Below are 23975 nucleotides of genomic sequence, written 5' to 3'. Positions count from 1 at the left end.
TTTGATTTAGTCCTGTGTATTTATGCAAATAGGAGTCAACTAATACTTAACTGTTGTGGTAGTCTAACAACTAAAGTAGATTGATTGAACAGATTTATTCCTGAGTCTATTCCTGAATGTTAGAGATCTAGTAAGATATTGAGCCTGTGATATCTTAGGACACTGCTGAGATTCTTCAATGTAAATGGAAAATTCTGAACACATTCTGGGTTAGATTGTATGGAAATATGGTATACCTGGCTTGGATGTGTTACTGAGGAAAACACCTGTAGGGAACATTGATAGCCTTAGATGTCAGTTATTACAAATTTTAATGGTAAATAATCACTGAGATGAGCTGATATATATATAAACTAAAAACTTCCAAGTATAATTTAACCTTTCTGTATTATGTGTCTATCTCAAGAACATTCTGATTAGAAAGGTTCAGAAATAGGGGGTCAAGAATGGAAACTGAAAACTTTTCTACAGTGAATACCAGGTTGGATTTGAATGTCCCAGAAATTAAATACCTTCTCTTTATTTTCTGTTTCCCAGACCTAAGTGTTCTTACAAGACTTCTGCATGATTTGCAATTTTAGCTGCAAGTCATAAGCAGAGACGATGATTCAGTGTCCTGTGTAGCTCTAAAACACCAGTGGCATTCTTGATACTATAGTCACAATGCACTGTGCAGAGCCAATCAATTAGCATGAGAGTTGTAGACCTCCTATACTGAGATTTAATCTGTTTTCCATTTCAGCTCTGAGAATTACTGGAGAATATCTAGGAAGGATGAGAGCTCTCAATTTCCATAGATATCTCTTCACTGAGATGCTTGTGGTTTTCATTTCTCTATGTTAAAAATCTATTTCTAGGGTAGCCTTGTGTATATCAACAGAGATCACATATTGCACCATCAACATTTAATCAAGACATTCCAAATAAAAAAAATAGGATTTTGCTTAAAGGATTTTCAGTTTTGTATTAAATTATACTTAAGGTCTAAACAAAGTGGCCTCTGCAATTTTTCGTAGGACATCGAAGAATAAAAAGAGAGAATTCATAGACTGAGATTCATGGGCTGGGATTCAGTTCAATTTTAAAAACTAAATGAGGGTATTGATAACAGCTTCAGGTGACTGAAATGTGGTTACTACTGATTATAGTGAGAATTTAGAATGTCTGTAATTTCACTGAGACATTTACATCTTGAACTGGATCCTATCCCTAATATATTTCTTATCTCTCGTGAAAAGCACTCAGAGGTTGTGAAATCTCTGTCAAGTGACCTCAAAGCCCAGAGGATAGTGCCATTTTAGAGTATTTGACCACATTTCCAACAAATGTAATAGCCAAAAGTGGAACCTCCACCAAGTGCAATGCCTTGAAAAACCATGGTAACTACAGGACAACTAACAGCTCTTTCAGAACTATTAATAGATGTCTGATATTCTGATCTGTTAAGTTAACTAAGAACTGTTAGTTTTATGCTAGCTACACATTTAAAAACTATGCAGGGAACTATCACCTTCTTAAAAATACATTTGGTGTATATTAGAGTAAATTTTGAAGGTAGGGGGTAGAGATAAACTGACAGGTGTACTTTTAGTTACTGACATGCAATTTACATATATAATTGTATTGCAGCTTGCTATGGATCAATCTTATTTATTACATTAAATAGAGCTTGCACTCCTTAAACTATTGGCAATGAATAAAAAGGGGTCTTGGTCTTGTAAGCCTTCCTTCTCCAGCAGATCCAGTCAATCTGCTCTTGCTGCTCTGGTTAGGTGCCACCTCCATGAATCAAAGTTCACCAGTGTGCTTTATAACTATACCTTGCCTTTTTTGACATGGTCTGTAATGTTCTAGTATGTCATTTAAGTGTGACATCTTAAAATGACAGTATCTGGTAGCTATTGTTTATTTTGTTTTATTTTCAGCTAAGTCTTCTAAAGCCATTTTCCTTAACACTTGGTACAACCTATGAAGTGGCAGAACTATTAGCTAATGTTTGTCACCTTCTTAAGCTCAGGTATTATATTGGACTTAATACATGTATAAAAAGCTTCTGAATAGAAATTCACACTGTTAAATGGCTCTCAAATTGCCATAAAAGGCTTGCCTGCTCATCTCAATTTGAAGCAGAAACTGCTATAATAGATTTTCTGTGATCTACAATGACAGGTTTATTGGTGTTAAGCATCAAAAGGCTTTTTCTAGTTCTGCGTCATAGGTATAATCACTTTAAGACCACTAAAACAGTTAAATTGCTGAACCTCTCATATGTGGAACAGTATTACAGCTCAGTGATATTATGTTAAATGAGGAACAGTGAACTCCAGGGAGATACTAAAAACTAAATGTATGATTTTGAATTGGTACATAGAAACTAATTCTGAACTTTTCTTTGCAGTCTCATCGATAGTTCTATTCTTGTAAACAGCCATAAGGAATTTTTCATAATCTATATGTGCCCATTAATGGAAAACAATTTTGCTGTAAGAGAATTAAACAGAAAAGAAAGGTCTATGTTTCAGCATGTCTACCAGGATCTTATTCATGCACTAATTAAATGTGGGGTATCTGAGTACCTGTCAGAATAAGTAGAAAAAATGTAGAACTTTGGCTTACTGTTTTATGGTTTCCTTTAATTTCATACTATTCCCCACAAAGAGTTAAATCAAATGACATTACCTTAGATTTACTCATCCACTGTAGTCAGGAGGAAGGAAAATATAATAAAACACTCTCTTGATTATTCTGCAGTGTATTACTTTTTTGTGTAATACTTTTTGTTTTAATCCCTTTGAAGAGTCTTTAGTGTTGTAAGATACTGAGCCTTGCCTTAGTGCCTAACTATTTAAACTTTTGTACTTTATCATTAGATAACCTGTCTGCATGATGGGAGCATTAACTTGCTGAAGAAATTATCTTAAAGAAAGTTATAGCTATAGATTTTAAATGAATTCTCCTCTTCTCATGATTGTGGTGCCATATTCTCATTTCTCTTTAAAGATTTTTCTTGAAAACACAGCAATCTGAACTTTAACAATAGCTTAATGGTGAAAATTGAAAGGGAACATTGAAAATTGTGAGAGAACAAATGCATTTATATAAACAGGAGTCTTCTGTATACAAAGGAAAAATAAAGTTAGGGTTTACCTACAGGTACCAAAGTACCATGGTAGGTTTATCATCCTTGCTGTCTGCATAATTAGCTCTTTTCAATGATAAAACAGAGGGAAGACCTTATGATAGATACTGGCTCTGAGTTGGCTACAGAAAATGAACGTCAGCAAAAAAAGTTAGTTTTGCAATGTGATGTGCAAAGCTTTTATTTTAGCCTTTATATGTTGAGCTTCCATTCCACTGATGATGAGAACTTCTTCTAGAGGGAATTTAGTTTAGTTTAAAGAAAATCCCTCCACATGTTCAGTGAAGTTCATACCTCTAAATGTAAGCAGAATTGCAGCACACCTGACAAAGCCAATAGCAGCCACAAGGTTAATCTGTCATGAAATGATCTACTGCTACTTCAGGCAAGAGAATATTTTACCAGCACATTAACTGCATCATCTGGAACACAGGATGCAGTGGAGCATCTTTGAAGTTATTACAAGTGAAAAGAATTTATTACAGGTTATATTGTATATTTTAATAGAGTTATATTGTATTTTTTGCTGAGAACAAGTTTGGTTTTTTTCTTTTTCCAAAACTCTGAAGTAGTTCACTTAAGAAGAAAAGTTGTATCTATGAGTTGTATCTATGCTAATGGTGAAGTGCTAAGTCAGGAAAAAGTTTCTGCTCATAGTCTTCTTGATTCAGCTCTTTAAGGGCATGCTGCTGTTCTTGGGGAGCAGCTATAGGTATTGTCTAAGCACTGTCTACCACTCCCATTAAAATTTGCAGCAAACAAGCTTGGGACTTTTTCCATACTGGGGAGATCAGAAGCTACAAAAATGTGTGCCACATAGACCAGGCACAAAGTACCCCAGCCATTCATACTGAAAAATGAGTTCACAGCTTGGTTTAAGCTTAATAATTAGGCAGGTCTTCTTGTCTTTAATTCTCTGCAGATCTCCAAATCTGGACCTCACAATGGCCTTTGGTCCTCACAGTGCAGAAAACAGAGTTTTAGACTTGAGTATATTTTACCCACCAATGTCTGAAACGTGCTGTAAAAGCAAACAGAAGCATTTACACTACCATTAAGAGACACCATTCTGAAAAAGCCTTTCCAGCAGCAGTGGTCCATAGTTACTTCTTGAATGAGCAAATGAAAGTGCTCCAAAAACCATTCAAAGTCATATAGGAAGCTGGACAGATCTGCCCAGCAATTCACCTGAAGGTTGTTTGTTTGCCAACAGAGATTGAGAAGAAGAAATAAAGTAAATATAACACTATCTGTAATCTAAATAGATAAATTCAAACTTTTCATCACTAAAAGACACACAGACAGAACTTGCATAGTGGGTAAATGAACCTGTCAAGAAATATCAACTACATATTTGTGTTATAGGAAAATCGCTACAGATTGCTGTAGGTATTTATTGTTCTCCCATAAGTCTGATCCTGGTTGCCAAGCAACCACAGCCATTTCGTTACATGTATTCAATATGAACTACTACTGCATTTTTTTTCTTGTCTTAAAATTAATTTTGAGAAAATTCATCACCTTAAATGTAGTTCTTTATTATGGTTCTCCTCAGTGCTACAGATAATCCATATTGAACAATCTGTGTGAAAAAAGTCCTAAGAGCAACAGAAGGCATAAATGAAAGACTTCTATGACAAAATTTAATGTTGTTAAAGTATTATATGTATGAAATTTTTGAGACACTTTATTTCTGTCAATAACTAAACAATAGATGAAGATAGAGAAAAAATCCATATAATTAGTTTGGCATGTACCCTTCCCCTTTACAGGATGTAAAATTCATAAAATCAATACTATTAAAAAGTTATAGAGTTATTTTTTATAGAATAGTATATATGTTAATTTACACAAATTAATGAGGCACTGGTAAATCAGACTGCTTTTATTTAGATTAGGTTTCTACTAGAAATCATATCTGAGATCAAAACACAGCTAACGCTTGGGACTCATCATACTCAAATCTCTAAGCAGTTCTTGTGACAGATTTGATAAATCTGAAAGACAATTTTCAACACTGAGCCCAGTGTAGTCAAAATACGAAATATGTAGTTTCTTGAATTTTCTACTAGCTTGGAATCAACCTTAAAATAGCCTTTTTTTCCTTAATAAACTGTAGAGGAAACTGAACATGTACTAAAATATCTTCCAGGAGTGAAGTGACCTTTTTTGTTACCTTGGCTTTACTAGCAATTTTGAAATGTATATATTTATTAGAGTGAAGTTTATTGACATACTCCATTTGATTCTGATGACTGAAAAGTAAACAGTCTCCCAAGGCTTTGAAAAATGTTTGGATTAATTTCCTAAAATTTTAAGGACTTGCTCAGTAGAAATGAAGGTGCAAGGAACTCGATTGTAATAGATTCTTTTTCATAGAATACGAAATTAGAATATTACTGGTCAGTAATGTCAGAGGCTTTTGTTTGGGATCATCAGTGGATAAATTTTTACCATATGTTATTACTTTCTAGGTTGACATAGAAACTAGGAATAGAAACAATTCAGTGATGAGTAAACTCCTGATGCGGTACCCTTTTTGTCTTTCAGCTGAGCAGAAAAGATAGGACTTTCTCTAATCAAAATTCAACTACACAATTTAGTGCTTCAGGTTAGTTTTAAATAAACAGCAACGAATGGGGTGAGGGAATTAGTGATATAAAATCTGGAGGAATGTATTGAATTAATATATGAGACAAACTGAGTATTACTTTCTTTATTTCAGTGTCCAGAAAAGCAGTAGTACAACTTACTTCTTTATTTTATCTAGAAAACCATAGTTTTTGATTCTTAAGTTCATTGGATTTGAGGCCATCTCACATTCCTTGTATTTGAAGCTTCCTTCTCTGAGAGATTAGGTGGTTTGGAGGAACTGTGAGGGAAGAGAAGGTCAGTATTTCATTCAACTGAGCTTCTCTTGTTCTGCAGAAGTGAACAGATCCTCCTAAGAACCTTACAGTTGTATGTTTTTTACCAGTTTTAGGGCCAACATTGTCCCAGGCAGCTCCTTTTCTTTCTCTCCCTGGCTTTCAAGGACATTTAGGGTAACTATTAATCAAATCAGAAAAGTTTGCTTTGTTGACTAAATTTGGAAGAGATACTGTTCATCTTACACTCGATCATTTAAGACATCATTAAGAGTCTGTAGTCCTTAGCAATACTTCAGACATCATCATGACTTGGAGATTAATGATGTCATCCATATGGGATCTAGGTAATCAGAGCAGCCCAGTAAATATGCTGTCTGCCCTGACCTGGCAATTCAGGGGCTTAGACTTGCTCTGGCCTGATCTGGGTGTCACTGGTTTAACCCCTGAGCTGGGGCCAGTGGCTGCTGCCTCCCCTGCTCCAGCTCCAGCCCTGGGGTGATCCCACTGGGGAAGAGCTGACACCCCGGTCCATCACTGCCTGACAGCGCATAGCCCTTTGTGTGCATGGGACTGGGTGGGGCTGGAAGCCACTCTAAGACTGTAACTGGCAGTCTGGGAGAAGGAAAAGGACTGTCACAGGAAAATGAAAAGAGCCCAAAGCAGTGACCAAGCCTGAGGACAAGGAAATGTTACAGTTTTTCTTGTGAAGACCTGAGGATGTTGACAGCTGACTGTGACCCCCTGCAACCTCTCACCCCTGTCACTCCTGAGGAAGACTGAAGAGTCAACCAAAGGACACAGGAAGGATGAGCATAACAGTTAAGGAAAGGGACAGATAACAGGAAAATTTTATTACATAACAATTTTAATGTTAATACAGCATTTCCATATTAATTACATAGTATATGCTATGAGACTTTTAATACACTGATGTCTAGTCCCCATGTAAATGCTGTTTTCTCTTTTGCCTATGGCAGGATCTGGAGTCTGACACTAGACTGTGTCTATGCAGAGAAATAGATGTGTTTAAGGTGTGATTCATCTTAAGAAATGCATCTAAAATTATTCAGGTAAATCATGTTAGAGAAGTTCCTCTCTCACCATCCACCATAAAGAAAATCTGAGTCTTCCTGTGTCTCCCTTCTCTCAGATAAGTGCCCTCATCTAAGGCTGCAAAATCTATGCTTTCCTCCTCACTTACGTTTTTCATGAATTTTGCCACTCCAAGGAACAAAATGCCCTCTGGGCTATCTTTCTGTCTAGTAGCTGGGACATTTGCTAATACATAGAGGATAGAGATATTGAGTCCTAGACCTAGGAAAAAAATTAACCTGAGTCTCCTGCTGGCTGAACAGTATAATAATTGCTTTGTAACATAAAAGATGAACAGTGCCACTACCATCACCTTTGTGGAACTGCTGTAAAAGAGAATAATGATCCCTGTTTAGTTCTTTGAAAGTGCAATTGTGCATGTCAACACACAGCATAAAGTTCTGGCCTTCAGCATACAGGTGGACAGATCTGCATGCAAACCTTAATCAGATACCTGGCAGCTGAGGAGAGTTTAGCAAGCCAGCTACTGTCTTCCCTGGTTTCTATTATCTAGTGTTGGATAGGTTCCTGCTTCATTTTCAGAATGAACTTTTCATTTTGGTTTATTCCTTGAAAATGCTTTATTTCACAATTACTGCATATTTCTTGATCCCATTTTGAGGGGCAGAAAGACACAGTGTAGGGATTTGGTCATGATCACTCTAGAGTAGATGCTGTTTAATCAGTAATTCCCTGAATTATTTAAGGAAACAAAAGGATATTCATTATTTAGCAAACTGAATTTTTAGATAGGTATTTTTATGATGGTTTTGATTATCTGAAGCATAGTATATCTGATTTTACTTTTTTTGTCAGACTAAGTATGAGGTCTAAGCCATTAAAACCATGTTACTTTTTTCCTTTTGCTTTTCTAGACATAATGCAACTGATATAAATTACCATTGCCTTTCACAGACCTCATTTGCAAACATATTTCTTCTTCTTGATTCTTACAAATGTTTTCTCAGCCTGCATCTAAAAATTATGCATTTTTCTTATAACATAGATTTTCTTAGTGTTAAAAGATGACCTAAATTCCATTCTTCTCTGTGTAGGTGGTACAGTTGTAGTAAAAACCCTGTTACAATACAGAAGTTTTCTGAGGTTTTTAGCCAGGTGACAGCCTTATTCACTAGGCCACAGTGAATGTGTTGCACATCTCCCTCCTTTGTCCCGCTGGATTTTACATTCGTTCTGCAGAATGGAATTATTAGGACATGTGTATGATCCGTGACATGCCTAAGAAAGACGAGAGCTGCAGGTTAAACTTCTCCAGGCAGAAGGGTTTTGTAATATGTATTTCTCTACCTTGCTTGTAAATGTGTATGAATTATCACATATTCAATATGCCTGCTACATATAAGAGAAGGAGATGCTTTTAATTCCTTCCGAGGGCTTAGCACTGTGCTCCTTAGGGATCAGAAGCCTGCTTTGTTCTTTAAATAGGGGAGACAATTTTAAGTCTTCAGACAAAGCTCAGGGTGCTGTTTTAGAGCTCTGTTAACACATCTCCTGTACAGTGAGAAGCTGATCTTCATTAGACCTTTACAACAGTCAAGTTATAAACATCAGGCCATTTTTGGTTCTGTCCCTAGAAAGTTGAGAAAATTTGAAACTATGCTGAAGGAAAAGTTTCATAATGAAGCTCATGAAATATAAGCCATGGAGTTTTCTTCATGAGAATGAAGATTTTAATACTAACAATTGGTAATACTGAGATTTTACTTTCATGTAAAACATTGAATTTGAACATTTGAAAGACATAAGATGAATTTTTGATATTTTAGTTCACAAAGCATGAAATAATTTAGAAGTATTAAATTGAAAAATAATAATTTAGGGTGGGGCTATAAAAGATACAAACTAGATGTTTAATTATTCTTTATAATTGTGGGAGAGTATTTAGATATGTTTTCAAGATTTTTTTAATATTTCTTCAATATTTATTTATAGTATTAGATATAAAGATATTCACTTCATAGTCATTATTAGCCAGTTTGAATTTTTAAGGTAACCAAATTGACTATAAATTTCCCATCCTATAAAGAGAAAGAAACAAAGGACATTTACAAACAAATTAATGAAGACACAGTGAATACCATCACCAGTTAGAATCAATATTTCTCCAACACCGTAAAGACCATCCTAAGTAATAGGATATAAATAATAATAAAGCATTGTATTAGTAGTATCATGTACTAGTATTATTAGTATTATTAGTAGTATTATTAGTACATAGTACCAGCATACAATAGATTACTCTAAATTTCTTTGTGCTAAGCTAATATCAATTTTCAAGGCAAAGTTTTTGTTATTTCAGGGTCTTTCTGGTTTTCATTAATATATGTTCCCCTCCAAAGTGTGCACAGCACATGCTCCTGTTGTTATAATTTGTATTCTATAAAAAGCATTTTTTTCCAAATTTTACTTGGTGTAAATAAGGGTGGTTTTTTCTGTTGTTATCTATATCTGCTGTCAGTTCCCATCAAACTTTCAAAAGAAATTAAATATAGAGTGCTCTAGCTCCCAAATAATCTATTTTTGCAGATTTTTATTTTTTTAATCAAAACAGAATTCAGTGTTTGCCAACAAATTCTCAGTGATTGTTGCTATGTGGTATTTCAAGCATAAGTCAGTATTTGTAGCTTGATTTTCCCGAGTAATCTTTACTTGGAGGCATTGTGGACGGTATTGTTTTTCTTAAATTGTATTTTATAAAGACTTCGTAAACTATGGGCTTACCTGAAGTGAATTTTAAATTTCTGAGAAAGTTAACAAACACATTTTGATAGCAGTACTTGGCATATTGCTAGATTATGAAAAGACCAAACAGCAGAAAAGCAACAGGAAGATTTTTGCAAAGACTTGACCATGAAATTAGATTATTTCCAGCTCCTGTGCAAATTGTAATTTTGTGCCTCAAATATTTCCTTCCTTCCTCAAATACTTCTGTCTTGATTGTTTAAATTTCATGGATATTGGAGATGTCTAAAGCAAAATAGTTGGTATTTTACATTCACCTTGTTTACAAATATTTTTATTTGCTAAAAGATAAATATACAGACTGGTTTCAGTGCTATGCACAAGATGTAAAAATATACTGAATTTACTCCTACTTTATATAATTTCAACAATATAAACAGTCATTGTCAGAAAATTATTTTAAAGTTAGGAAACATAAATTTTAAATAGCAATCCTTCTGTAACCCATTCATTGTTATCTAATTTTTATCTTTAAAGGATGAAAGCATATTAGAAAATATATGACCCAAAGTTATAGGGATCTGGACCTTGCACACTCACAACAGTAAGGGGAGCTTCCTAAAGTAGGCCACCATTTTAGTGGTGTTGCTATTGCAGGCACAGAGATTTATAGAACTAAACAAAAATTCCTGCTCTCTGCTAGGGCAAGACATTTTCCATATAGACATAGTCATTGCCCAATGAACGCGACCAAGATAAGATCTGGAATATTTTAGTAGTGGGAACTTTGTGATTTTCTTTCTGTTCTTTTAGAAAGTTTTCTCGGGTTTGAGTGAAATGGGAATTCCTCTCCATTGACTGAACAGGATGACAATGTGGTCTAAATCCACATACTAGAACAGAGGAACACAATAACTCTGATTAACAAAGACATTAGCAGAGTGTTGCTATACCTCTGGTAAAAGACAGGGCTAAATCTAAGCAAATAAACAGGTGCTTTTTAATATTTTAAATTAATTTGTGTTTTATTGTTGTAGTTGATAGCTTGAAATGTATCTTTTCCCCTTTTAGTTGTGATTTCCCGTTTACCTGGCGTCGTTACCATGGTTACTGAAGTTTCTCTCCTCAGCCCCACAGCGAGAGGCCGGATAGAGTAAAGAGAAGACCGTGCTGGCATTTCCAGCTGCTTGAAGTTTCTTTAGCCCAGGAAAGCACGGGGAGAAGAGAGACCCTTCTTTCCAACACGGAAGTTTGTAACTTTGTTTTTCCTGTCCCAGAATGCCTCTGAGCTATGGAAGCTGGGAGGGCATGCTTACCTTCCCTTCCCTTTCTTTCCCCCCTGTGTTGCCAGGAAACCAAGCCCCCCCTCTCTCCCCCTCTGTCCCTCTCTGGAGAATACTCCTACACCTTTGTGGGCATTTGAAGAAGTTGGTGTCTGTTATTTCTTACCTTGGTGTGTGTAACCTTGATTTGTAGAAAGTTTGTAAGATGGACTAACTGAGAAAAATAATTGGTTCTCTCTCTGATGTTCCCTCCCTCCGAGATACCCTGTTAAAAGAAACCCCCCAGACCCCAAATCCTTGGTCTCTCGTCCTTTGGATTCCCCTTCACAGAAATAAACTGTGGAATGCAAACCAGAGAGAGAGTCCCCCCCCAATTTCTTTACTTGCTCTATAGACTTGAATTCTTGAAGAAAATCAGTGAACCCCACAAACATATGCTGGCTCGAAACTCGAGTGAAGAGAAACCTCATCACTGAGCTAGCCAGGCCACACAAGAAGATTGAGTCATTTTATAAGGAAATATGTATAGAAAAACTGAGTGGAGAAGATGAAGTTGCATCTCCCAGGTAGAATACTTAGGAGAAATGAATGATGTACATCACAGCAGTAGCTATGACTGTAGACTTCTAATATGTGAAGATTGACTGTTTATATAAAGAAGACATTTTGCTTGTGGTAAGAGCTGAAATACAAAGAGAGGCTGAAAGGATGATTAGGAGGCTGGAACATGTATTGTATGAGTAAACACTGAGGAAGTTGGGCCTGTTTCACCTTGAGAAGAGACAACTGAGAGTGAACTTCATTAAAGGCTAAGAGAATCTGAAGGGAGAGTGTCAAGAGGATGTTTCCACACTCTTCTCAGTGATGCCAAGCAACAGAAGAAAAGGCAATGGGCAGAAACTGATTCACAGATAGTTCCGCCTGAATATTAGGAATAACTTCTTTCGCCGTCGCTGGAGATGTTCAAGAACCATCTGGACACAATCTGATGCCATGTGCTCTAGGATAACCCTGCTTGAGCAAGGAAGTTGGACCAGATGATCCACTGTGGTCTCTTCCAACCCAGCCTATCCTGTGATTCTGTGGAAGCTTTGGATTTTTTTCTGTTATGGACCTAAAAGTAATCATATTCACTGCAAAAAAGGAATTGAGGTTTCTTTTAATTTTCACCTTTGAGAGTGTAGATACTGTCTTTAATCATCTTCTTAATTCCATCTTGATTCTAAGATGCACCAATTGCACTTAAAGTAATTCCAGAACATGCATAAATTTTAGTATGGCAATTTCTATTCTGGCTATTACTTTATCACCTTTCTGAATTAAATCTGAATAAGATACCTAAATACATCCATCTTAAAAATAGTACTGGGCAGATTATCTAGAAAACTTTGCAGAAAAAGATCCTTTTAAATACTTGGTCTCTCATTTATCTCTTAGAATTTCTGGAGATCCCTTTTGTTTCCTCTTCATTATAGAAGAGCCAAAACCACACCATCAGTGCAAGAAGAGCTACTGCTGTTTTGTATGTGTGACATGAAATTTAATTCTGCCCTACTTGCCTCATTCTACTTCAGTGCAAGTATAAGCATAAAGCTGACAAGAACTTCTGCAGACTGTATAAACACTCATTTGAATGCGCTTCCACCTGAGTTCTGATCACACACAATCCTGCCTTTTTGTTTTCACAGTTTCAGAAATGCCATCCATATTCCTCTTAATCCTGAAGCTCTTAACACTTACATTCCACTCATCTTAATGACTGATTCCATTACTGTTCATTCCTGATTTCTCCTCTTTCATTTATTATCTAGGTACCTTTGCTGTGTTTTCTTCATTGTTTCTTGCTTATCTGAATTACAATATATTCCTAGTTTGTCAACTATTGCACACCCCGGAGGGAGAGGAGACTTATTTTCTACCACCATTTTCCTTGCTTCATATGTGTCTTTGAATGTATTCTAAACTTGATCAGCTTTTGATGTTGTCATCTAAATTTTTGAGCACACAAGAAAATTTCATGTGTAGTATATGCCTTCTTAACACAGCTGATTATATATTTTGCGTGGTTTCTTCAGAAGCAAAATTCTTGTTCTTGTCACCTTGTCTGTGTCATCTTGATAACAGGCATCTTTACCTATTTGCTTTTTTTTCCATCACAGATAAAGGTGTATGGGTAACTTATTTGTTCTGCAGCCCTGATTGCTATCTAGGCAGCATTTTTAAGTCATCTAGCTTACAGCCATGTCCGATCAGTTAGGTTTGCAGTTAGTTTTGTGTTAAACTTGACCTTAGGATCAAAAGTGGGGATCTTTCCATAAATTCTCATTTAGAAAGCCACTATCTCAACTGTGGTGTAGTTACTTCAGAGTCCAATCTGCATTTAACCAAAGATACTAGTCAATCACTATAAAAATCCATCTATTTGCTCTGAAGCAACAAGAAGCTACTAATTTTTCATTATCACCAACAAATTCCATACATGTAGTTATTTTGGAAGATGTTCCGTGTCTGCACACTTTAATTTTTCTCTTCATGAATCTCTTCATAATCTGTGCTGTAGAAAATTTGTGTGAAGGCCTTCTTTTGCACAGTAAGTTCTTTTACACAGGGGAAATCATTCTACGGTGCTTACATTAGGACACCAAATGGAAGGTTGAATTTTTCAGCATATAAATTACTTCAAATGCATATCTTGAAATAAATTACCTAAGCAGAACTATTATTCTAAACCTTTCTCATCCTTTGAACTGTCAGTTCCCATATTAAAAGGATACCAAATAAGAATTTTTCATGTGTGTGTTGCAAGGGGCTAAATCACATACAAAATTATATTATATCTATAATTTATGAACTATCTATTTTAAGTTTTGAGTTCAGGATTTCTCTATAAGGTTATGTGTCATAAATTATATCTATGAAATTTTCTATCCCTATTTTTAATCAAAGATTTTTGTGTGATCTTCAAAATATTCACTGATTTTTATGTGTTGCAACATTGCTGTGGTGTGCTATTAATGATTCACTTCTTACTTGTGTTCTTTAATATTCATGTCAACATTTATTTCCACAGTTCTCATGAATGTTAGCATTTCTTAGACCACTAGGATTCAGAATGTGAAATAGAAAATGACATGTTGTATGCATCTATCTTTTGCTTTCTTTATTGGACATCATTGAAGAAGTTAATACCATGAATGATTCTTGTTTTTAACATTCACTGAGTATTTTTTCATTGATGCTTTGTGTGTATGCAGGTCTTCATTAGAAAGAGTTAAGTAAAAAAACAGTGCATTAGAGTAAGAATGCATTAGATTAAGGAAAGAATGCATTAGAAGCTTACAGGCTTCTAATACATGGTTTAAGATGAAGGAAGCAGAAATAATGCTCACCAGACTCTTAACTGAGGCTTTAGTATTTCTTTTGTAGGACAGCTGCATATTTGCACTGTCTAATTGGGGGAAAGGAAAGCAGGGGGATACAGAAATACTGAACACAGTACTTACTATATGTAAGATACTAGTCAAAAGGATTGCAACTTCACCAGAAGGACTGGATGAAGTGTTATTTAAGAGTACCGTGGCTTTGCTGTCAGGGTCAAAAGTGTCATCCCAGTTTGTAAGAGACAGCTTGATATGATAATACTGTGAATTCTGTTCATATCTGAAGGTACAACTTCTGTTGGGAATGTTTTCAGGCTTCATGTGTCCAAGATGAAGATAGATTCTGCAGCTGATATTAACCTGCCCATTTGCCACCACCCTGAGACACATCCTACATAGGTGTGACCAAAACAATGCATACTGAGGACAGAAACATGCATTTCACCAATTTAACTACAATTCACAAGCCAGTTATGAGCTTATGCAAAATCACAACTGTGGTAAATACAACAGTAATTACTCACAAATGCAGAACAGTTAAAACTTAGCTGGCAAATTAGTGGGGAATGTGCACAATTAATAAGTTCAAGTAATTACTATAAATTATGAGGAACAAGATAGCTAGTTCATAAGCCTTACATTGCCATCTTGCCACAGTTTTTCATCAGTGACTGACAGAAGTGGTTTTCATGATAAGCATGACTTGAATCTAAGGCCTTCACAAGAATTTATATAATAACCTTCAACATCAAGAAAGACACTCCTGAAAATACTTGTCAGTAAATCACCTGAATTTCACTTCTCCTATAACTGCATGATCTAAAGCAAATTCAAGCTGAATTGCTAAATTGAAATGTTGGATATCTGAATATTTGGATCTGGAACAAGAGCAAATTATTCACAGAAAGTTCTATTATACTCCTGCTAGATACCATGCATACATCCACAACTAAATGCACAGAATAGACAATATTATTGTATGAGTCACTTTAGAGTAATGCCCATGGTTGTATAGTCCATGCACCTTCTTAATGGTGATTTTTTGACTGCAATAGAACAACAGAAAGCCATGAAACAAATTACAAAAAAATCTATCCCTTCTATTGTGAATTTGGCCAGATAGAAAGGCTATCTTTTTCTAGATTTCACAATGGGTTTTTTTGTTCGTTTTCCAGTCAGAGAATTATCTCACTTATATTATGGACTTGGTATTGGGGGTAAGGGATAATTACTGACTTTTTTTTTGTACTTTCAGCTAAAAACTTCTGCTTTAAGTGTGCATCTCTCGTAATACATTGCAAGATCTTGATTCTCTTGCTATTTACATCAGTTGTTTTAATTCTGAATAATGGAAAGATAATTCCTTTTGGAGCAGCCTATAGTACTATAAAAGATATCTTAAATTCACATTATAGTCTCTTCTTGCTTTGACCATTAATATTGCTGTAATCTTTAAAATAGTTATTATATGCCAAAAATAGTTCAGTTCTGTTTGTTCAAAGTCTAGTTGTAAGTGACTGAAAAGCAGCATGCTGGTTTATGAATAAATGGGAAAAATCTTGGTTTCCTTTGGATAGAACTGCTTTTCTCCCAGTGGTGGCTCTAATGCTTTCTAGCCATGGGGGTTATCAAAATTTAAGCAGTGGCACAAGGCTGGGTGCTGGCTTTGTGCCAGCTGCCAGGGCTTTGTAAGAAAGGGCAGTAGGGGGGAAAGATTTTAGCAAGGCTTGTGAAGTTCTGCTAGGAGCAAGCCAAATTATCCCCAAGGTAAGAGCTGCTCCTGATTTCTGCTGTAATACTACTTTATCCTTTCTGTGTTTCATATAGTACATTTAAAAAGGAAAAAAACACAGACTTTAGCTGAAGCAGAACCACTGATGTTTTTTCCTGATTTTTACATATATATGTATGTTCTATTCTTTCACTGAATCTCTTCTATTCACTTCTGACTGCCATGAACATAACACTTCTTTCCATTATCTGTATATCGATGAGCTAGCCCACATGGTGAAAAATCCCTTCGGGGACTGGCAGGCAGCAGTCACGCAAGTACCAGTTAATCTCACTAAGCTATTACTGCAATTAATAGATACAGGCAGTAGATTTGAATTTAAAATCTACACTTCATCAGGAAACAGAATCCTGCTTTAGAAACTATTAATAATTTTCTGACCATAATAAAACAATTTCCTGCACTAATTGCATTCCAGGTGCCTCCTATAATTTAAATGGGTTACTTCTAGAAGACTCTATCTCCCTTTTCCCTGAGTTGAGGGGGGATATTTTCAGTTCTTTGCAGTCAGTATTTTTATTTCTAAAAAATCTGAAAAATTCATTTTGTAAGAAAATATTATATGTATCATTTTCTTGCGGTTTTCAACTGAAACTCTTGAACAGAATGAGGGAAAAAATGAAAATTAAAAGAAATGCAGCCTACTGTCCTCTTCATGGAGTGAGTAGGGAAGGTGAGTACAGACCTCACTCAAAAGCATTGCAGACTGGCTGTTGGACATGTAGGAGTTAAGAATCAAAACTTGGATCAACAGACATGACTGAAGCATGTGTGAAGAAACAAAAGATATGCAATACTTCAGGAAAATAGAAGGGGCTTCCTGGGATTTATGGTCTAATGTTCCATACCTTTGAGGCACATGAATTCTATGAATGTGTTTGTGCATGTGTGTTTGAGTATGTTTAGGCTAGAAGTGAAGATTTTGTGAAGTAATGGGAACTCTAAAACAGTAATATTTTTCTTTCAGAAGAATTTCGAAGGCTAGTCCAGTCTCTGGCTCTGTGTAAGCATGAAAAAGCAACAGTAAAGGGCGTTTATTCATAACTGTTGTTTTTCTTTGCTTGAAAGCTACTTGTGGGCTGCACTGGCAACTGTTCCGGATGTTAACCACATTTTATTGTTGTCTAACACGCCACATTAGAGAACATTTCAACTTTGAGAGAAAAACATAACTATAATTCCCTGCTAGTCATGCAGCACAGACTTCTGTGACAGCATAAAACATGGATTCACTGTAATTGTGGGTTTGTTATGTGGAACCAAAGGTGAAGCACATTGAAGTGAAATAGCTTTGCAGCTGTAAATAGAAATAATGGTTGGAGAACATTGTTCTGCTCTGCCTTTAAGGTGTTTCAGAGGAAAAGACTAAATGAAATGTATGGAAGTAAATGAGACTCATTTGAAAAGAAACTAAATCCTTTTAAATGGTGGTTACAAATGTTATGTGCATTATTGTATTGAAGGGAGTAAAGAGTAAAACTCACAAAATATATTATTTTGCTGTGGCTGTTTTTCAGGACTTGCTGGAAAGATTCACCTTACTTTAGAATGCAAAAGAGAGTGATTAAATTTACTCATTAAATATGAAACTTCAAAGAAATTAGATTTTTTGAGAGAAAACAAATGTAGGGAAAATAAAAGCTGAGGTACTTTCAGCACATTGAGAGTGAAAAACAACAAACCCCACTCCTACATGCATAGGCCACCTGAAACAGAAATTTCTAAAATTGGTAATAAAAAAAAAATCATATGACTAATATTATCCATTAACCCTGCTTTTATATTCTGTGAAATACAAAAAAAAAAAAAAATAAAAAAAAAAAATAGGGAGATTAATTCTTTGTAGTTGGGACAGCAAGTATGTTTCTACTGTGGTAAGCTACCTGTTTCAATTTAAGAATGTTTTATCTTATCCCTCTGTCATTAATGAGTACAGAGAGCCTGACTAGAGGCTCAATAACCTCCTTGTAAGACTTCCTGCTTGACGGCAGGACTGAAGGCCCCCCATGCCTTCTTCCACACCGAGAGCTCTGCAGTCACTCTTGGTGCATTGGGCTACCCTTGCAGTGCTGTTGGTGCCCATAGGGAAGAGTAACAAGGATTAACCATCTGTGAGCTGGGCAAGCCTGCTGTGATGTGTAGAATGTCAGATCCTTGCTCTGACAGACAAGCTGACAGACAAGCCTCTGAGGACATCAGGTTGGATTGGTGTAATGCCCCAGAGCTCGCTCAATGAGTCTTTTAAAAGGATTTAACATTATTTTCTGCAACTTGAGTTAGATGCAAGGGTGAAACACTGACAAGATATTCTCAAGAGGGCAAACAAATAAAAGCTTTACTGTCCAACTTCAGAAAATCTGGGAAGTTTTTAATGTTAGAGCAATATTAAGTCAACATAAAGCATTTCACAAAGCATTAATTTAGCAAACTCTAAGCCCATTCTACTTAGCAAACTCCAACTCATCTGACTTTTAGTTACTCAAATTTTAAGAAGGAATTAGAAGAAAGAGAGAAGAGATATAGAAAAGAACAAATATAGCTACCGCTTCTAGTTCCAGTGGTGTTCACCTGAGAGAAGTTCCAAGAGGATGTAAGGCCAAGACCTGTGTGTACCTTGTGCTCTGTCTTCCATACACGTTAGTTTTCCTGGGCCCTTCCTTTACGTGGGATTTCTGGTCATTTTGCCATTCAGCTCTTTGTTGTCTGGTAAGGGAGCCTGGTGTTGTCTGGTAAGGCAGCTGCCACCATCAGGCAGAATTTTACATGAATATGTGTGGGCAAGAAGCTGAGGCAGACACAGAAAGGGAGTAGGCATGGTCAGAGACCACGTCCCAGCAGGTAGGGATGGGTGTGCTGTTGAGACAGGAGAGGCTGGAAACTTGTGATGCACCAGCAGACACATGGCTGCTCAGGGCACTGCTGAAGGCAAACAAGGTTCTTCAGGAGACCCTCAGAGCCAGCTCATCCCAGAGTGGTATCTGCAGTGAGGAATGAGAAGTAACTGTGCAGTGCAGGGCAGCCAATGCCACGGCCACCAGGGTGACCATTGAAGGGGCAGGGAGCTGGGTCCTGCCAGCCAGGCTCGCAGCAGGTGCTAGCAGGGCTGGATGCCCAGTGTGGTGGATCATGAGCACACCCTGGCTGAGGAAGCCATGGCAGTTTTTATGGAGGAAGCTGACAAGCTGTCCCAGGGGAAACCCTGCTTCTTGCATGCTGTGTGTGTAAACCTGGAACATGGACATCCATTGGAAGTCAGCTGTTGGGCTTGAGGGGTCTGCAAACAGCCCTGTGAAACAGTCCTTCCTCTGACTTTCTTCTTTTGATTTTCTAATTTTTTTTTATTCTCTTATTATCCAGTTTTAAACAAATATGTGTTTTTTATGACCACAGGTTTATACTATTAAAAAATGTGTTCCTTCTTAATAAAAACAAATAAAATTTTCAAATAGAAAATTAGTGATTTTTCATTACAGATCCTTTCCATAGGCAACAATGCCCTCTATTTGAGGTTGTAAGGTAGTACTAATTAAAAGAATAACAAAAGATGTGAAATATATGTCCATGAAAAAGACCAGTAGGTTGAATAGGAGGATTTTGTTCCAAGGTGTACCATAACAAAAAGAATAGTAGAAGAATGAAGAAGAGCATTATTATAATCCCCTTTGTGCCCAAGTCCGTGTAAACTGCAGGGGATGCATTAGACATAGAAACACATGGAGACAAAAGCTCAGTTGCCAGGAGTGGATGCTAGTGAACATATTAAAAGTTTTTATTATCTCTCTGCCTGCCTTTAAAAACCAGGACTTCCAATTGTGTAGCTCTCAAAAATTTTTACATTTGCCGGCCTCCATTCTGAAGCTGATACAGCTGGTACTCATTGGAATGGAGAAAACCAATAGAGAGTGGCAAGAGTTAATGAAGCTTGTCTGTCAGCTGGGTTTCAGACCTACCTGTGTATCTGCTCACTATTTCAGCTGAATCTCAAACCTTTTAACGTTCAGACATTAATATGAAGTCTAGTAAACACAAGCACAGGGAGAGCTGGATGTACGCAGGGGAGCCAGCTAAAGCTGAGAGGATTTTATAAGCCAAAGGGCTTGTCTGTTTCTTAGGAAAGCAAGTGTTAGGCATTCTTAGGGAAAGATAAGATACAGTTTCACTTTTTCTTTTTTTTTTTTGTTCTAAAGGCTTGGGGGATGAGTCCTCTCCATTAGGACAAAAAACAGTCTAGGAAGCCAACTCCAGAGGTCAAATGAAAAAACTGTGTCTAAGTACAGTAGAAGGATTATAAGCAAATCTTATGTTCTATAGAAGGAAATTGTGTATTGTTACAAACAATGTGAATCTTAAGAATCTTAATAGGTAAAACCACACCAGGGTTTTTTGTTAATAGCTGTTGTGGGAAGATATGTAGCCTATTTGTTAATAAAGTAGCATGTTTTTATGGGTTTTACAGAAACTTGGAGCCTGCTAAATATTCTTCAGTGCTTTCTCTCATTAACTCTTTCCATATTTGTGGACACAGAACAATTGCAGCCATTTTACTGCAGATGATTTGTTTAAAAAGTTTTCTGTTTAGAAGCATGACTGTATTTCCCAGAAGAAGCCAAACTGGCCTCAAATCTGTGGACTAGTGGAGTGTATTGTCTTGCAAGGCGTCATCACTTGTTGCCATATGAAGATGAAAATAAATGGATATTGGTCAGAATAAAATAACAAGTTTTGTCCACAGTGCTCTGTGCGCTTGCTATAATTACATACAGAAAGCTAAAGATGGATGCCACAAGCTTGTGCTGGCTTGGTCTTCCTTGAATTTTAGTAGGTAATTCAGTCTGGCCTCAGTTATCAGAGTTAAATTATAGTTTCACGAATAATGAATAAACTATTCCCGCACCTACTTTTTTTTATTTTCTTCTCACGATTACAGATTTTACTCTTCTGAGAGATCTACGGTCTCAAATGCCTTGTGTTAGCAAATCTCTTTTTTCATGAGATGGGTGGATTGCTAATATTTCTTTACATTTTTATCAGTCTCATGAAGCTGTATGCTGTGAGCCTGTACAAAAATCAAAATACTTAATTTCTCATGTTACTTGTATGGAAGAGGACACATATTTTTAAGTCTTTTCAAGCAGACAAATGTAGTGATTTCAGTTTAAATACTGGCAAGTAAAAAAAAATGAAGTGCAGGACTGCAGCTGTCTATGAATAGGTACCTATGTGCCTGTCTCTTCCCTTGTAAAAACACCGTAAATGAAAGGGAAATAAAAGGATGGGAAGGGAAAAAAAGAAGGAAATGAGGGAAAGTGAGCAATAAATGGAAAGGAGAGCATAGGGAGGGAACAAGAAAGAGAAAAGAGAAAAGAGAGGAGATTCGAGGAGAGGAGATTCGAGGAGAGGAGATTCGAGGAGAGGAGATTCGAGGAGAGGAGAGGAGATTCGAGGAGATTCGAGGAGATTCGAGGAGATTCGAGGAGATTCGAGGAGAGGAGAGGAGAGGAGAGGAGAGGAGAGGAGAGGAGAGGAGAGGAGAGGAGAGGAGAGGAGAGGAGAGGAGGGGAGGGGAGGGGAGGGGAGGGGAGGGGAGGGGAGGGGAGGGGAGGGGAGGGGAGGGGAGGGGAGGGGAGGGGAGGGGAGAGGAGGGGAGAGGAGAGGAGAGGAGAGGAGAGGAGAGGAGAGGAGAGGAGAGGAGAGGAGAGGAGAGGAGAGGAGAGGAGAGGAGAGGAGAGGAGAGGAGAGGAGAGGAGAGGAGAGGAGGGGAGGGGAGGGGAGGGGAGGGGAGGGGAGGGGAGGGGAGGGGAGGGGAGGGGAGGGGAGGGGAGGGGAGGGGAGGGGAGGGGAGGGGAGGGGAGGGGAGGGGAGGGGAGGGGAGAGGAGAGGAGAGGAGAGGAGAGGAGAGGAGAGGAGAGGAGAGGAGAGGAGAGGAGAGGAGAGGAGAGGAGAGGAGAGGAGAGGAGAGGAGAGGAGAGGAGAGGAGAGGAGAGGAGAGGAGAGGAGAGGAGAGGAGAGGAGAGGAGAGGAGAGGAGAGGAGAGGAGAGGAGAGGAGAGGAGAGGAGAGGAGAGGAGAGGAGAGGAGAGGAGAGGAGAGGAGAGGAGAGGAGAGGAGAGGAGAGAGGGAAGGGGACAGAAAAAAATAAAAAATACAAAGAGGCCTCTTTTAAGTGTAGTCATATGTCATCTGATGGGCTTAAAGCCCATTGCTTTTCTATTTAAATAAGAGCTGCATTTGCCCTTGCCAGGTATTGCACAGGATGCTGAATGTTTAGAGTTTTATAGATGAATCAGACAAGCTGAATTTAGAACCAAAGGAAATTTTAAGCTTTCACCCTAGCACCACAAAGTAATTGATAGATTATAAGATGCCAACTTCCTATTTAGGTTATTAGGTTGTAGCATGTCTCCCTTCCTTTCCATACTGCATAGTTTCTGTAAAGACTTCAAACCCATTCATTCCTGCATCTAGGTTTGATGAAAAGACCTAACTTGGAAAAAAATGTTGAGCCAAAGCTTCTAGATATGTACCACATCTTTCATCTTTGTAGCCTAGTCTTTCAGGGATTGATCTATATGCTTGCTTAATATAATTTGACCAAAACCTTTATGTCTAGTTTTATAAACTCTCAGTGTTAACCTTTGATATAAGAAAACTAATATAATTTTTCAGGTTCATATCTGAATCCTTGAAGGATGCAAAAAATTATCCTATATCTTTGCTACCACTACCATAATAAGAAATTGAGTGTGTGAAGAAGAAAAATGTCTTTATATCCTTACATGTCTCAAAATTCTATTCACAGATTCTAGTTATGCTCACTACTATGGTGATTCTTACCTGGAATTTCAAGGCTTACAGTTGAATATGCAAAATTTCATCCACCTGGAATTTAAGACATATAATCCTCATGGACTTCTCCTAAATATTGAACAGAAGCCAGAAACAATAACACATTTTTTAATTCGGCTTGTCATCAACAATGGTACTTTGCAGGTAAGGCATCAAAATCTCCCACTGAAGGAAAAGTAAATAAAAGTTAGAATCTGTAAAAATGTTAATATTTTTTTCCTTTTCTTGCTGTAGAAGATAGGAAATAAAGCTACTGAGGTTCTAGATATCTTCAGTATTTTAAGGAAAATAGTTGTCCAACTTGCTGTCTGTTATGTCCAATTCTTGGCTAATCTGATCAACATGACTCACAAGAGTACACATTAAAACACAAAACCAAAAAATGTAGGCTTTGTCTTTACGTGTGGTACAAACTAAGTTATTGTATTTTATACCTAAACTAGCTGAACTCCCTAATGTTGAACTTCATTAAGATTGTCATACGGAGGGTTTATGACATAGGCATAGGAATTGAGTGAATTGTCATAGAAAAATTTACCATATTGGGGAATAGAGTGTGTCTTTTTTTACCATGTATCTCTAAGTAGAAATCTTTCACTCCATCTATTATTTAAATCACAGTTCCATAGGATCAGGAGAAAAAAAAATACCCCGCATTTCTTTAGCTTTTGTGGACAGATTAACTAGGAATATATTTGTTTATAAACTTTAAAGAGTAAAGTGTGTATCATGGGATATCTTTGCCTTCAGCAAGTTATTCCATCTTTTCTGAGGAAGAGATAAAGCTAGAGCTTTATGAAGAAGGAGGCAGATGCTAAATAGGCTATAAAAAGATATTGAAAGAAAAGCTACTTTTCTCATAACTTATCTC

The 23975-nt window shown here is 37.0% G+C and overlaps 1 protein-coding gene across 1 annotated transcript in view; it reads left to right on the top strand.

Annotated features, from left to right (window-relative positions):
• The window catches only part of EYS (eyes shut homolog), a 625315-nt gene that overhangs the window by 339308 nt on the left and 262032 nt on the right, over positions 1-23975 (top strand). Inside the window, exon 22 of the mRNA XM_058836459.1 lies at positions 23058-23248. Coding sequence (XP_058692442.1) covers positions 23058-23248 — 191 coding nt within the window. The remainder of the gene's footprint in view (positions 1-23057; positions 23249-23975) is intronic.

The sequence above is a fragment of the Poecile atricapillus genome, chromosome 3, assembly GCF_030490865.1.
Source record: "Poecile atricapillus isolate bPoeAtr1 chromosome 3, bPoeAtr1.hap1, whole genome shotgun sequence".
Lineage (NCBI taxonomy): Eukaryota > Metazoa > Chordata > Aves > Passeriformes > Paridae > Poecile > Poecile atricapillus.
The sequence above is the reverse complement of the archived record's forward strand: the minus strand, read 5'-3'. Positions and strand labels throughout refer to the sequence as shown.